This window comes from Prionailurus viverrinus, chromosome C2, assembly GCF_022837055.1.
Source record: "Prionailurus viverrinus isolate Anna chromosome C2, UM_Priviv_1.0, whole genome shotgun sequence".
Classification (NCBI taxonomy): Eukaryota; Metazoa; Chordata; class Mammalia; order Carnivora; family Felidae; genus Prionailurus; species Prionailurus viverrinus.
This window is the reverse complement of record NC_062569.1, coordinates 49,376,138-49,390,590: the sequence shown is the minus strand read 5'-3', so window position 1 is coordinate 49,390,590 and position 14,453 is coordinate 49,376,138. Positions and strand designations below refer to the sequence as shown.

The 14,453-nt window shown below is 40.1% G+C and overlaps 1 protein-coding gene across 3 annotated transcripts in view; it reads right to left on the bottom strand.

The window, feature by feature from the left end:
• Positions 1-14,453, bottom strand: part of MME (membrane metalloendopeptidase) — a 100,455-nt gene that overhangs the window by 51,765 nt on the left and 34,237 nt on the right. For all 3 annotated transcript variants that reach the window (XM_047876513.1, XM_047876514.1, XM_047876511.1), the window contains exons 4-8: positions 13,187-13,348; positions 11,937-12,017; positions 11,755-11,850; positions 11,518-11,636; positions 9,672-9,737 (exon numbers count right to left, since the gene is read on the bottom strand). In XM_047876513.1, coding sequence (XP_047732469.1) covers positions 9,672-9,737; positions 11,518-11,636; positions 11,755-11,850; positions 11,937-12,017; positions 13,187-13,348 — 524 coding nt within the window. The remainder of the gene's footprint in view (positions 1-9,671; positions 9,738-11,517; positions 11,637-11,754; positions 11,851-11,936; positions 12,018-13,186; positions 13,349-14,453) is intronic.

Here is a 14,453-nt window from a genome sequence, read left to right as displayed (position 1 = left end):
AGCTCCATTACCTGGCAACTACTCCAATGTGACTGATTGAAATGTGTGTCTTAGTATCTTGATTATCTTTCTTGGCTTCCAAATTTATCTAGTAGCTGTCAGAACCCAAGCTTACTCCTGCTGTTAAATCCTTTTTACAAGATGTGATTCTACTCTAAGGTTTTAATACTCTTCCCTGAGATACTTATAGATATGTAATATGCCAAATGATAGTAATTGTCATGATTTGGGGAGAAAGTAATCAACGTATATTTTAACATTTAAATAGTACATTGGCCAGGATATTTTTAAAATTGAAATTCAATTTTTCTTTTTTGGTACTGAAAGAGCAATTAGTTACTAGGACAAGGGTCACAGCCAGTGGTCATAAGGTGGCCTTGTTTAAGCCTTCACACAGTGAATCCTTTATGTGAAAAAGAATCGGGGCGCCTGGGTGGCTCATTCTGTTGAGCATCTGACCTCGGCTCAGGTCTGATCTCACTGTGAGTTCGAGCCCCACATCAGGCTCTGTGCTGATAGCTCAGAGCCTGGAGCCTGCTTTGGATTCTGTGTCTCCCTCTCTGTCTCTGATCCTCTCCCACTCACACTCTGTGTGCGTCTCTCTCTCAAAAATAAATAAACATCAAGAAACTTTTTTTTAAAAAAAGAATCCACCTAAATGTCTACAGAGCCCTCCTTTTAAAAATAAAACTTTGTACATCCCAATTCCTATAATAGCAGGTTCAGAGATGATCATTGGTTTCACATGGTTTTATGGTAAAATTCGTAATAATAGCTTTGTGAATTTTTAAATTACATATTATCAATGGGACGATATTTACTAACATCCAAGACCATGAATTGTCACTCTAATTAGAACTATCTTCATTTTGCAGGACCAAAAAATGGTACTTATAAATTGGCTCCGTTCAGAAATTGGGCTTCTCCTGCTTAGAACAAAGCTGGTATTTGTTGGTTGCCAAAGAGAAAAAGAGCAATGACATATTACTACTGTCCTTCAAAATTTAGCATCTTTGTTTATGAACAACAGCAAGACCCAGGGAGGAACAGATAGCTTTCTAGTTAGATTGGCTGATATTTGGGTACCTGAGGGCAACAACAACCTAAGGATCAGGGTTTCGCTTCCAAAGATTCTGTCCTGGGACACCCAGCTCTTACCAATTTTCTGCGTTCCCTTTTCTAGAGGAGTCATGTGGAGATGACTGAGAAGTCATCAAACTGTGCTATTCGTATCCACTGATGCCCAGGGATTTTTTTTTTTTGAAGTTTTCCTCACTTTTTTTTTTAAATTTTATTTTTTATTTTTTAAAATTTACATCCAAATTAGTTAGCATATAGTGAAACACTGATTTCAGGAGTAGATTCCTTAATGCCCCTTACCCATTTAGCCCATCCCCCATCCCACAACCCCTCCTGTAACCCTCAGTTTGTTCTCCATATTTATGAGTCTCTTCTGTTTTGTCCCCCTCCCTGTTTTTATATTATTTTTGTTTCCCTTCCCTTAGGTTCGTCTGTTTTGTCTCTTAAAGTCCTCATATGAGTGAAGTCATATGATATGTCTTTCTCTGACTGACTGATTTCACTTAGCATAACACCCTGCAGTTCCATCCACGTAGTTGCAAATGGCAAGATTTCATTCTTTTTGATTACCGAGTAATACTCTATTGTATATATATACCACATCTTCTTTATCCATTCATCCATCAATGGACATTTGGATGCCCAGAGATTTTTTTTTAAATTTTTTTAAATGTTTATTTATTTTTGAGACAGAGAGACAGAGCATGAATGGGGGAGGGGCAGAGAGAGAGGGAGACACAGAATCAGAAGCAGGCTCCAGGCTCCGAGCCATCAGCCCAGAGCCTGACGCGGGGCTCGAACTCACGAACCGTGAGATCGTGACCTGAGCCGAAGTCGGATGCTCAATCGACTGAGCCACCCAGGCGCCCCTCGATGCCCAGAGATTTTTAATAATGCTCCACAGAAAGTTTCCTGAAGGAACACACAGGGGACACCAAGTGGGAAAGACAGGTTTCCCACCAAACAGGCTTGTTATTTTTTTGACCACTTAAACATCATTGTCAGGGAGCACGCACCTGTCGCACTAGAGACCTGCTCCCCTGCAGGGACTGCAGACAGAATTGAGAAAGAGCACCCAATCTGAGCAGGAGAAACACCAGACTCGAAAGGATCCACTGTAGACCAGCATGGGGACTCTTTGGGGGCTTTCATCAGATTATGAATGAGGAGAACCTAGAGACTGATGTGAGCACTTATTGTGTAACTTCTAAGGTTTATTGCAGATGTTTGAGAAGCTGTATGTAGTTCCTTTTATAAACCACGTTCAATCCATCCCAAAAAATTCTCTTGTCAGTGCCACACATGCCAAGACAAGTCTTGTCATATTCACATATTCTTGTCATATTCACTAAGTCTCAAGTTTAAAAGCTCCTTTACATTTTGTTAAATACAGATGCCTGGACTGGGTACAATCTCCTGACTGTTAGTCACCTGGTGCCCAGAAAGGACAAAATGAGGTCAGCAGTTTCCCTTGCAGAATCTGTTTTATCAAGTCAGCCAAGCAGCAGCCAGTGTGATCTTTTTAAAAACCAAACCAAATTACATCTAAATTCTCCACCGACCCCTATCCCCAGTCACTCACCTTGTATCACCTTGTTTTGTTTCCTTTATAACACTACTGTCTGCATGTATCTTATCTCCTTATATTATTTACTTGTTTCTTTGCTTTCTATCTCTTGACATTAGAACATGAGTTCCAGGTGAACAGGAACTTTTCTGCCTTGTTTCCTTGGTATATCTGCCACCTAGAAAAATATCTGTCACATAGTAGAAGCTCAATAAATATCTACTGATTTTAAAAAATGAATTTTGGGGCGCCTGGTGGCTCAGTCACTTAAGCATCATGATCCACTCAGGTCATGATCTCACAGTTCATGGGTCTGAGCCCCACATCAGGCTCTGCGCTGGTGGTGTGGAGCCTGCTTGGGATTGTTTCTTTCTCCCTCTCTCTCTGCCCCTCCCCTGCTCGTGTGCACTCTTTCTCTCGCTCTCTCAAAATAGATAAATAAACTTAAAAAATTAAAAAATAAATTAAAAAATGAAGCTAAATTTTAAGTATATTAAGTAAGTTTCCCTCACTTCCTATGTCATCAGACTTCCATTCTCAGCCCAAGTCTGGAACAGTTTCTCTCAGCTTGTATTTTGGGTAAGTGAGCAAACAAAATCCTCTGTAGGTTTAACTCAATTCCAGCTTGCGCCTGCTCATTGAAAGGATTGCAAACCTCAGCTTTTGTTCCTTCCTTCTTTCCCGGTCTGCATTTTCTCTTATTCAGACACACAGACCCTGGGTCATCTCTTTTTGGCTTCCAACCGTCCTGGCCATGTTCCAAGTCCTCTATCCTCATCCCTCAAACATCTCCATTTTCATGAGCCCTCAGTTTTTCTAAGAGGATTGAATTTGTTCATGATTCTGGACTCCTTCTTCCCTCCTATGCCCCTATAGCACTATATCCTGTGGCTTCTAATTTCCAATTTCTGCCCCACCTCCTCTGGTTCTCATCTGCTAGACCAGTGGTTTGCTCACTTTTCTTTTAGCCCTGAAATGCTCTGTTCAAATAAATATTTTGTTGATGTGTAAGCAAGTAAAATAAATCATGATGGATTGTCTTGAAGCATGTAGGCAAGAAGGTGTGGCTACACAGAGCCCTGCTATTGAGACACACAAAGAGGTCTTAGGTTTGGAAACTGCTACTCTGGCTTATTCTACTTTCTCAGACAAACACGGAGCATAAATGAACATATCTATAACCCAATTATGTTCAAATATTTGGGGTGGCTAACCTACAGATTTCTTTACAAAACAGGACAAGGTAACAATTAGCCTTGATAATCTAGAGGTAATTAAAGGGAAGCTTTGAAAACTGTTCCAATTTATCCTCAAATACAGAGTTGGGAGACTCTTCTGAAGGTGAGTAGCTTCTTAAGAAAATTCACGCCATCATTCCTTTCAGTGACTCAATCAATATACAAGAACTTTCTCACATAAGGCTGGTTCCAATGAAAAATTATGGATAGGATGATTATCTTTTATGGGTAATGTGTATCTTTCCTATTGTTTTCTTTGCATAGAAACTATACCCTTAGAATGTACAGAATTATTTCAAATCTCAACTTCTGTCCTGTGAGGTAATAGTGTGTCATTCAAATTAATCAGAGTAGGTTTTATTACTTACAATTAATGTTCTTTTTATTTATTTCTTTATTTCTTTATTTTACATTTATTTATTTTTGAGAGACAGAGAGCGACAGAGCATGAACAGGGGAGGGGCAGAGAGAGAGGGAGACACAGAATCCAAAGCAGGCTCCAGGCTCCGAGCTGTCCGCACAGAGTCCGACGCAGGGCTTGAACCCACGAACTGTGAGATCATGACCTGAGCCGAAGTCGGACGCTCAACCGACTGAGCCACCCAGATGCCCCTACAATTAATGTTCTTAACTGACACATGGATCTTTTAATCTGTGAGTTTAAGCAAGTCATTTTACTTCTTTGGGTCTCTGTTTCCTCATTTGTAAGAGAGGAGTTTGGACTAAATCCTCTAATGTCCCATTTAGTTCTTAAAGTCTGTGCATGAGTAACTTTAATTGTTAAGAAAACATATGAATGTGTCATGTACGAAATATTAGAATATATATCTTTGGTTTCTATTATCATAGGGCATGTTCTCTTCTTTAAGTGAGACAGAAAGTACAGAAAATGAAAAGGAACAGAGGTATTTAAGTTCAGAAAGATAACCAGACGAATATCATACGCATTTCTCAAAATATAACATTTGAAACTGCCAGAATAAAAGCACATAATAAGTCTGAAAAGCAAGAAGGCCTTTTAACAAGAGAAAAATAGGTTTTGTCTTTGAGGAAGGAGGTGAGAGATAGTTCCTGGGGAAAAAAAAATGCATCATCTATTTTCATTACTTAGTAGTGTAATGACACAAAGCATTTTACTGTTTTGAATGCCTAACAATTATCACAACACAAAAATTCCATTTGGAGGGTATCAAAAGCAAACACACATACACACACACACACACCACAAACATATTTCTATGAAGCAGAATGCGCTTTCATAGTAGGTGCTGTTTCCATTGTTCGTGATAAGTTTAGCTTAGGATTATGAGGAAGACTTCTTGAATGAGCTGGATATCCTCAAAGAGGAGCCAAGAAGGATCTGGGGTAATGGGCTTAGGTAATGATCTGATCAAGATTTATGTTTAGGGTCCTTATGATCAAAGAAGGGATGTGACCCTCCCTCATTACCCTGCCCCTGAGGCATAACTGCAGAATCAGACTCCACACTATAGTTTGAAAATCATTGGTTAGAGTGACTGGCAAGGAAGCCAGGCTTCTCTAGTCAAAGATGGAGCCCCTTTCCTGGTAAAATTTGGTGACCTCATGCCAATCCTCAAAATTTCTCTTGGTTATTTCCAATAAAATAATGTGGAATGCAAAAGTATGGGGCCCACTGACCATGTGAATATATCTCAGACAAACTGAAAGTGTAGCAGAGAAAGAATTAGACATTAAAAAGAGGAAGAGGGATACATCGTTTATAGGATGTTTGTAAGATACTTAGGAAATACAGTCCATTAGCCACTGATATTCTAGAGTTCACACTTGCCCCAAAATCAAGGTGAGGAACTAGGAGGGAGCTCTAAGAGATTGGGTGTTTCTACCTTCCTTTTCTTTCCTCTCTTCCCTGCCATCTTCCCCCTCAACTGTACATCTACTGATTCCGTTCATCCCCTGATTCACTTAGTATTCATTTGATAACTAATAAGGGTCAGGAACTAAGCTGGAAACTAGAAATGAAGCAAAGAATAAGTGAGACATGCCACATGCCACTGTTGCCACTAATTTTACACTTTCCTGGGGGGTGGGGAAGTGACATTAAATAAAAAAGTATCCAGAAATCCATGCGCTATGGGAACATAAAGGTATTTTTGTCTAGTTACAAGTTCCAGGGAAGGCCTTCATGAGGAAATAAAATTTAAACTTAGATTGAAAGGGTGAGGAGAAAAGGAAGAGAGAGGGCTGGGCAGGTGGCAGGTATGCGAGCAGTACTCCAGGCAAGGGAACAGATATATAAAAGCCTATAAGTGAGAAAATCAATGAAGACCAGTGTTACACTGATACAATGATATTAAGATTTCTTCTAGTTTTATAACTTTTCCACTAGATGTTATTTCATTACTCTATCCTTTTCATCATTTTTTTTCATGAAGCGATACAACACTAAGGAAAAAGTATTCACAGAGGTTAACTTTTTTCAGAGATAGCAAGGTAGTGGGAAAACTAGAATTAACTTTTACTTGAGAGCTGGCTAGGGATACAGAATAGAAACTAAGTGAGGGATTACAGGTAGGTGTGGCTGGGAGAGAGTAGCATATATCATGAAGGCAATAAGGAAAAATATGGAATTTCTTCTGTGGCCACACATATTTTTTGTTCTCCCCCTGACATCCCCCCGCCCCATGCAGTTAATGGATTTGAAAAGAGGGGGAGGGACCACAAATATTCTAGTAATTATCCATTTCCAGGATGAAAATTAGATTTTATCCCATATGCCAACCCCCCTTCGACTGGTTGCTTGGAGCTGGAGCACCGAGTTGAGAAGTATTCTGGGGCCTGATGTTAGCAGGAAAGGGTACAATTACCAATAGCCCTATTTATGGAAGCAGGGCAAGGCAGCAAGCACACTGTGTGTTTCCTTGTCTAATCCAGATCACTGAGGGGCACCTAATTTGAACTGGTAACTTCCTGGCTGTAAATGCCAATGCTGCTGGATTTTCCCTATCATTTGCTCATTTAAAGAACCTTCCTAGTATAAAGTCCTACTCTTATGTCTTTGGCATCCAAAATTCCCTTCTGTTTAGTAATAGAGCTTTCCTCCCTGTCAACCACATGTTAAAAGGCACATACATGGCCACCCAGCTTAAGACTACATTTCCCAGAATACTTAGAATTTAACTGTGGCCACATGGCAATGTTCTAACCAATGGAATGTATGCAACTTCTGCATCACTTACATAAAAAGAAATCTTTTTTTTTTTCTTTCCTCGTGGCAGGAAATGTGAACAGAGCATTGGCGAACCAACTCTGACCAAACAGACTAATATAAAACATGAGAAGACTTAATGTTAGAGCAATAAGGTGGTCAAAGAAGCTGTGGTCTCAGCCACTCCCATGGAGCAGTGTTTCCTTCCTCCCCTGACTGCCTGCCTCCTTCTGTATTACAACAGGAGATAGAAATAAGCCTCTCTCTGGTTGGAGCTTCAGTATTTTTAGGTCTCTGTTACCGTAGCTTAGCCAGAACCCAACTAATTTACAAACTCAAGGGCACACAGGGACCAGGAAGTCCATATAACCCAGTAATCATCTAAATGACTGCTCAAGGCTGAAGAACAAGTACACTATGGAAAGCAGCAGCCATCACGGCTCTGCTCAAAAGCTGCCACCTGGGAACGCAGGCCTAGGGCTTCCAACCCTACTAATTTATCAAGAAATCTAGGTTCGCAGATCTTACACTATCGTTATCTTACAATATTGTTAACAATATTGGCAACTAATCCAAACTTAAAAAACAAAACAAAACTGCGGGTTAAACAAAAATGCCTCTGTGTCAGACTCAAGTCTATGATGGCCAGTGTGTGACCTGTTCTAGATTACAACACAGCATTGAATCGAAAACATACAAATACACCATCATCCTAAGAACTGCTTTTTTTAGGGGGTTGGAATAAATTTCCCCCCAAATACACTGACTGCCAGGTAGTCCCTGATATCAGAGACATGAGAGGTAAAAAAAAACCTGACATATTTTTAGGATTGGAAAAATTTAATGTTTTTTAGGACACAATCCTGAATATGAGAAACATTCCAGTTCATGATGATGACAGTGTAACATAATGAGCCAAAATTCCTCAATCACCCTCAACTCTGCAGCAGGAAGTAGCTCATAAAGCCTGTAATAGCTACAGCCCACACAGTTACTAGATGATAATGAACTCAAATATCCCACCTCCATTTGACTGTGCTACTAGTAGTCGCCTTTTATAACATATCTTTTTCTTCATTTCAATGTTGTGTAGCCGCTCAAAAAGGCACTTTACAGTGGATTGATTCCACGTTATCTGAACTTAATAATTAGGCAAAATAAATGCTTGGCACAAACATATTTAGCTAATAATTTTCGCTATGAAGTCATTTCAGCCATATCACTACCTTGTAACCCATCAGGATCATCAAACATAAACTTACTTCTGAGTTACCAAACAATTATGAGGAAAACATTTATAACATCTTCCCCAAATATCTAGTTATACGTCCCATTGCTGGGTTTGTCTTGTGTTGTGTTTTACATCAATAAGCATAGGCACACAAACATCAGTGTGAGGGCAGTAAGGCTGTGACATAATACAAAGCATTCTAGAATACCCCCCAGTTCTGTGGCGTATGATGCTCCCTGGCTCCCTGACCAATGTTAGAGTCAGAAAGTGGCTGCAAAGCTTTGTCTGAACCCGATGCTCCTTCCTAGGTAGTCCTCTGAAAGTCACATCCGGTGACTGGTTCTGAAAGGGCACTATAGAGTATGATGTGTCTCATTCTCATACTGGACCATTCCCTGAACCTCAATGGCACTGCCCTACACCATAATTATCTGTTTTTGTTTGTTTGTTTGTTTGTTTGTTTGTTTTAAGTAGGCTCCATGCTGGGCGTGTAGCCCAGGATGGGACTTGAAATCACCACCCTGAACTGAGATCAAGACCTGAGCTGAGATCAAGAGTTGGGTGCTTAACCAACTGAGCCACCTGGGCAGTTCCATTTACTTTTTAAATGACTCAATTTATAGAGGAAATGAAACACTTATAATTCACCTTTCAAAATGGGTCATATGACTTAAATAGTAAGAATCAAGACACAAATAAGGAATTTCAAGTTTCCTTATTCCTTAAAAGACTTTCATGGAGCGTCTGGGTGGATCAGTCAGTTAAGCGTCCAGCTTCGGCTCAGGGCATGATCTCCCGGTTTGTGAGTATAAGCCCAGCGTCGGGCTCTGTGCTGACACCCTGGAGCCTGGAGCCTGCTTTGGATTCTGTGTCTTCCTCTCTCTCTGCCCCTCCCCCACTCACATTCTTGTCTCTCTCTCAAAAATAAATAAACATTTAAAAAAAAAAAAGGACTTTTGGGAGCCTGGGTGGCTCAGTGGGTTGAGCGTCCCACTTTCAGCTCAGGTCATGATCTCACGGCTCGTGGGTTCCAGCCCCACGTCAGGCTCTGTGCTGACAGCTTGGAGCCTGAAGCCTGCTTCAGATTCTGTGTCTCCCTCTCTCTCTGCCCCTACCTCTCTCATGCTCTTTCTCTGTCTCTCTCTCTCTCAAAGATAAATAAATGTCAAAAAAAAATTTTTTTTTTAATTTAAAAAAATTAAAAAATAAAAAAAAAGGACTTTGATTCATTCTGCTGAGAGTATGCATTCAGTCCAAGGAAGCTCACTAGTATGTATATTAAGTTTAAATTTGGCCTTAATCTTTTTCGGTATTTATAAGTTTACACCAATTGTTTCTGTAGCTTTCTGTTGTTGTTTGTTTGTTTACCTCTTCGTATATTCCAGTGCATTCATAGTAGTCTCTGGAAGGGAGGCCAAGTCGAGGCTGATCAATCTGTAAAAAATATACCAAGAAGAAAATAAACCATTCAGTTGATGTGGGACAGTTGGACAAAATACAAGCATGTCTACCTCTGTATGAGCAAGAGCCTAGTGTTCTTGCTGTTTATAAGGGTAACAACAGTCAGACAATGAGTGAATACAAATTAGGCACTGGTTTCCATACTACTTGGCAGTTTTACAGTGATGGGTAGTTAGGTAATCTGGAAGAGTATGCTGCAGGTATTTGAGGAAAACCAAAGAAACTTGAATGAAATACACCAGGAAGAATTTTTTAATGCAAAACCAAAGGTGCAGGTGGACAAAAACATGTTAGAATCTAGGACTTGGAAGTTTCTAAATTACACATTTACAGGACATTTGGCTTGCTGAGATTCTAATATGCTCTCCTGGAAGACATTCTCTTCTCCCACCCTTAATGGGGATGAGAAAAAACCAAAAAAGTGGAAACCTCTGTGGTAACTCTACAACTGTTTCTCTAGTGGAAATCTTGCCAGAGATTTTTTTTGAGATTCCCTACCCTGGGGGTGGGGGGTAGGGGAGACTCCTCCTGGGTTCTCTCCTGCTCTGCTCAACACCTGAGCAGACCCAGCTGACAGCAGAGTGTGTGAAAGAGGAAACTCTGCTCGAGTGTGTCTGGTCCACTGGACCACCTGGAGAGCCACCTGGACACATGTGCAGCTTTGCGAGATTGCTTCCTATGCACCGCATGGTTTGATGGGTACGGGGCAAACTAGGGCATGTATGGGTTAAAGTGAGAAACCCAGCGGCTGTAAAGAGCCCAGGACAATACAAAAGAAACAGAACCCAGAGAATTAGCATGGAAAGAGCCAGAAGGTGTCACCACAGATAGGGCTCTGCCCCCTTTCCAACCTCCCCACTCTCCCTAGGAAATCTCTTCATGGTGATCATGCAGGATGCTGGTACTGAAGAGCCAAAGGAGTGAATTCCAGAAGGGAGAAGGGGGCCCACTGTAGAAGACAGCTGGATTCAATTCCTTTCATGATTTTAATAAAAATGGCCATAAAGATTTATACAACAGTGACATAAATATGAATCTGTGTCTTGCAACTTTTGGGGTACTTTCTTTCACAGGAGACCAAAAATAAAGCTCTGTAAATATTTTAGTCCATTCCAAACGTACTCATTAAGTATTAATTTCATCTTAGGTGACACCTTAAGTAAACCTAAATGAATGGCTTACATGAGGGGGAAAAAAATCTAAAACACTGATTTTAAAAGAACAGTATTTTATTTACCTTCACTGAGAAAAAAGTTCAGATATTCTTTAGTAACAGCCAAAACTGTATTCAAAATCCTTTTCTCAAAAAACAAACAAAAAACCAAAAAAAAAAACCCACTCCCCCACCCCCAAACCCCCCAAATCCCTTTTCTGTGTCCTTTTGGGAAGCAATTGGAAATTTCTGGTTTCCAGATTTGCATTACTAATGTAAACCAAACTATGCTCCTTTCATGAACATATGGAGAAATCAGGTGCTGTTTCAAATTAGGGGGCCCTTTCATTTCTTTAATTTATTTTATGAAGAAAGCAGTATCAAACCTAAGGTAGCAGAAGGGAGACACGACCACAGCATTAAGAGAATACTTTCAAAATTGGGAATCCAGGTTTCAGGGACAGAGCACAAATTTATTACTATCTTGCTCATGCAATTCAAATGAGAATATGCATTATTTCTAAATACCAACAACAACAATGTATGCAGAAATTTTATTAACAATTTAAAGCTAACTTGGCTGTCAGCCCACAAACTTACATGAATTATATGGTTCACAGAGTTCTTATCATCAGTGCCAACAAAAAAATTAAGAATGACTTTTTTCCCAAATTTAGAATTCAGCTGTGCAATAGATTTCTCAGCTGTCCAAGAAGGACCTAAAGCAAAGAAAGGTGAAGAATACTTTTAGAAGTTTCAGTGCATTAATGTGATACTATAATAACATAGATTCTATATGGAAATTATATTTTTAAAAAAGAATGAAAATCACCTTACCATAGGTCTGCTCCCAGTTTTCTGTGGCTACGGGCCAATCATATATATCTGGTAGTAGACTGAGTAGAGGTTTTCCGCCTCTGCTATCAATAGCGGCTTTTGGAAACAATGAAAACAAATTCCTTATAAAGTCTTTGCATATTTTGGCACTCTCTTAATGAAATACAAGGAAGAGCACTTACATTCATTTATACAAGATCTGTACAGTGTTTTTGCTTTCTGCACTGCTATTATATCTTCAGTTTTGGGTTCCTGAAGAACATCTGAAATAGAGCATTGAGTACAACCCATCAATACAATTGCTCATTTGCAGCTGTAATTAACATTTGCAGTGCAGGTTCAGAAAAAAAGCTTGCTTTTGTGTATGTATGTTCACTCCCTCCCCATGCTAAAACCCTCCAGGAAAAACTAAACCCCCTACCAGATCATTATTCCTAGTGCAGAACTGGGAGTTGATTTCATTAGCCAAGTTAGATGAAAGTCTTTTTGACTAGATTCTCTTTTTTTGTGAACAACGACGTGTACTGCTCTGCCATACATAAGTTCCCATTTTTTTTAAAATTAAGATTAAAAAGAAATAATAATGCAGAGGAATATGGAATTTAATATGATAGTCTTCTTGATAGCTGGAAATAATTATCTTTGTGTGATTGTACTGTTCATGCTCCAGATGAATTGAATGAATTATTCTACTTGTTTGGATGTTCTAAAATAGCAAAAATTGTTTTTCTACAAAGTAACTTCTAGAAGTGGGGAACAGAAGGCGGAGGATAGCAGAAGACTAGACAAGACTTCCTCAACTTCCCAGGGAGAGTATCTTAGCTGGGTTAGAATAAATACCCACCCAGGGATATAAACGTCAGTAACATCTTCAACACAGTAATGGCTCAATATCGACATCAACCCAGGGCCAGGGTGGGAAAATATAATGGAGGTGGTGTTTGGAGGCAATCAATTAACTCATTAAAAATTTTTTTTAATGTTTATTTTTGAGAGAGAGAGACAGAGAGGCAGAGCCAGGGGGACAGAGGATCCCAAGCGGATCTGTGCTGACAGCAGTGAGCCGATGTGGGGCTTGAACTCTTGGACCACGAGATCATGACCTGAACTAAAGTCGGAAGCTTAACTAACTGAGCCACCCAGGCACCCCAATTAATTTCTTATTGTGTGAAATGGCCTAAGATGCCACCCTGTAGAGAGGACAGATTTTGTTGTATGTGTACCCACAAATGAAAGCAGGAATGCTGAGATGCCAACATATCCATTTCAGCGTTACCACCCTCAGAGAGACTTGGTGGTGAGCCCCAAAACTTGGAGGGATTATCGGCTTTAATCTTCTGTGACATTCTCTGTAATGGCTAAGAGTTGTATCTTTAAAAAATGGATATATTAAGAGAGAAATCTTTGATGCGTAGACACAAACTCCACTAACCTTTCAAAACGACTTCTAGTTCATCTCTTAAAATGTCAAAGTTACTGTAACGGGAGCTGGTCTCAGGAATGACGTTGCGTTTCAACCAGCCTCCACAGGCATATTTAAAAAAGTCTGTACAAGGCTCAGCAGTGGCATCCATGTTCTGGATCAGTCGAGCAGCTGAAAGACCAGAGAATGAACGAGATCAAATGAAGGGTGTATTTCTTAAGTAGTTTGGAAGGGGGGAAAAGAGGCTTGTTATTTCTCCTTTATGATCAAGTCAACTGCACTGATGCTCCTTTTTCTTCTCTAATGGTCAACTGAGGAGGGATGATGACTCTTATCTATGTATAGTCCTCCCTTCCTTTGCTAGAGTTGGTTAGGTTTATTCCTGACAGGTCTCGGTCTTCCCATCCTACATCCCACCCCCACCTCCAAATAACTGAGGTTCTTGCTAGCTCCTATCTCAGATGACAACAAAGAACACAGGTCTGCCTTACCAGGCCTGAGCCTGGGGCTGACACAGGCGGCTCTTCACTCTATTAATTTTAGCGGCTGACTCTACTTTTCAAATTTCTGTGACTTTTGAATGTCTCTGAGATTCTAAGGGAAGTGGGATTGTTCTTTGTTTTTTTAAAGTAATCTCTAAACCTAATGTGAGGCTCCAGCTCACGACCCTGAGATCAAGCGTCTCATGCTCCACTGAGGGGAGCCAGCCAGGTGCCCCTGTGGGACTGTTAATGCATTTTATCACTCTACTATTATTACTTCTCGGACCGCTCACAATATTTTTGCAATTCAAATTTGACATCCGATTTGCACTTGTTTATGTAGAGTCTGTCATTACAAAATCGGCTGTAAGCTCATTTGCTTTTCTTATGTCCACTCTTTTATCTTTGAAAAACTACGATGAAAATACAAATGAGCCAACACCGAGTATTTACAACGTGCAAAACCCTGACTGTGCTAGGTGCTGCAGTTGATAGAAGGATGTATAAAATATGAATTACTGCCATTGAGGAGAAGGATAATATGCACAGGAGGCCCGACACCCACAATTCCTACACCCAGAAGAGTGAGAAAACCCTCCCACTGTCCTCCCCACGTTCTTTCTCATCCAAGTTGAACTGTTTTGCAGTAAAAACAAAAGACCAATTGAGAATTCATCTGTATCAAGAGAGTATAAGTTCTCAAATGAGCTTTTGAAAAGACTTCACTTTCTGAATTAATTAATTAATTTAAAAACTTCAAACAATTGCTGAGCTGTGTGGATTCTTCCAACCTG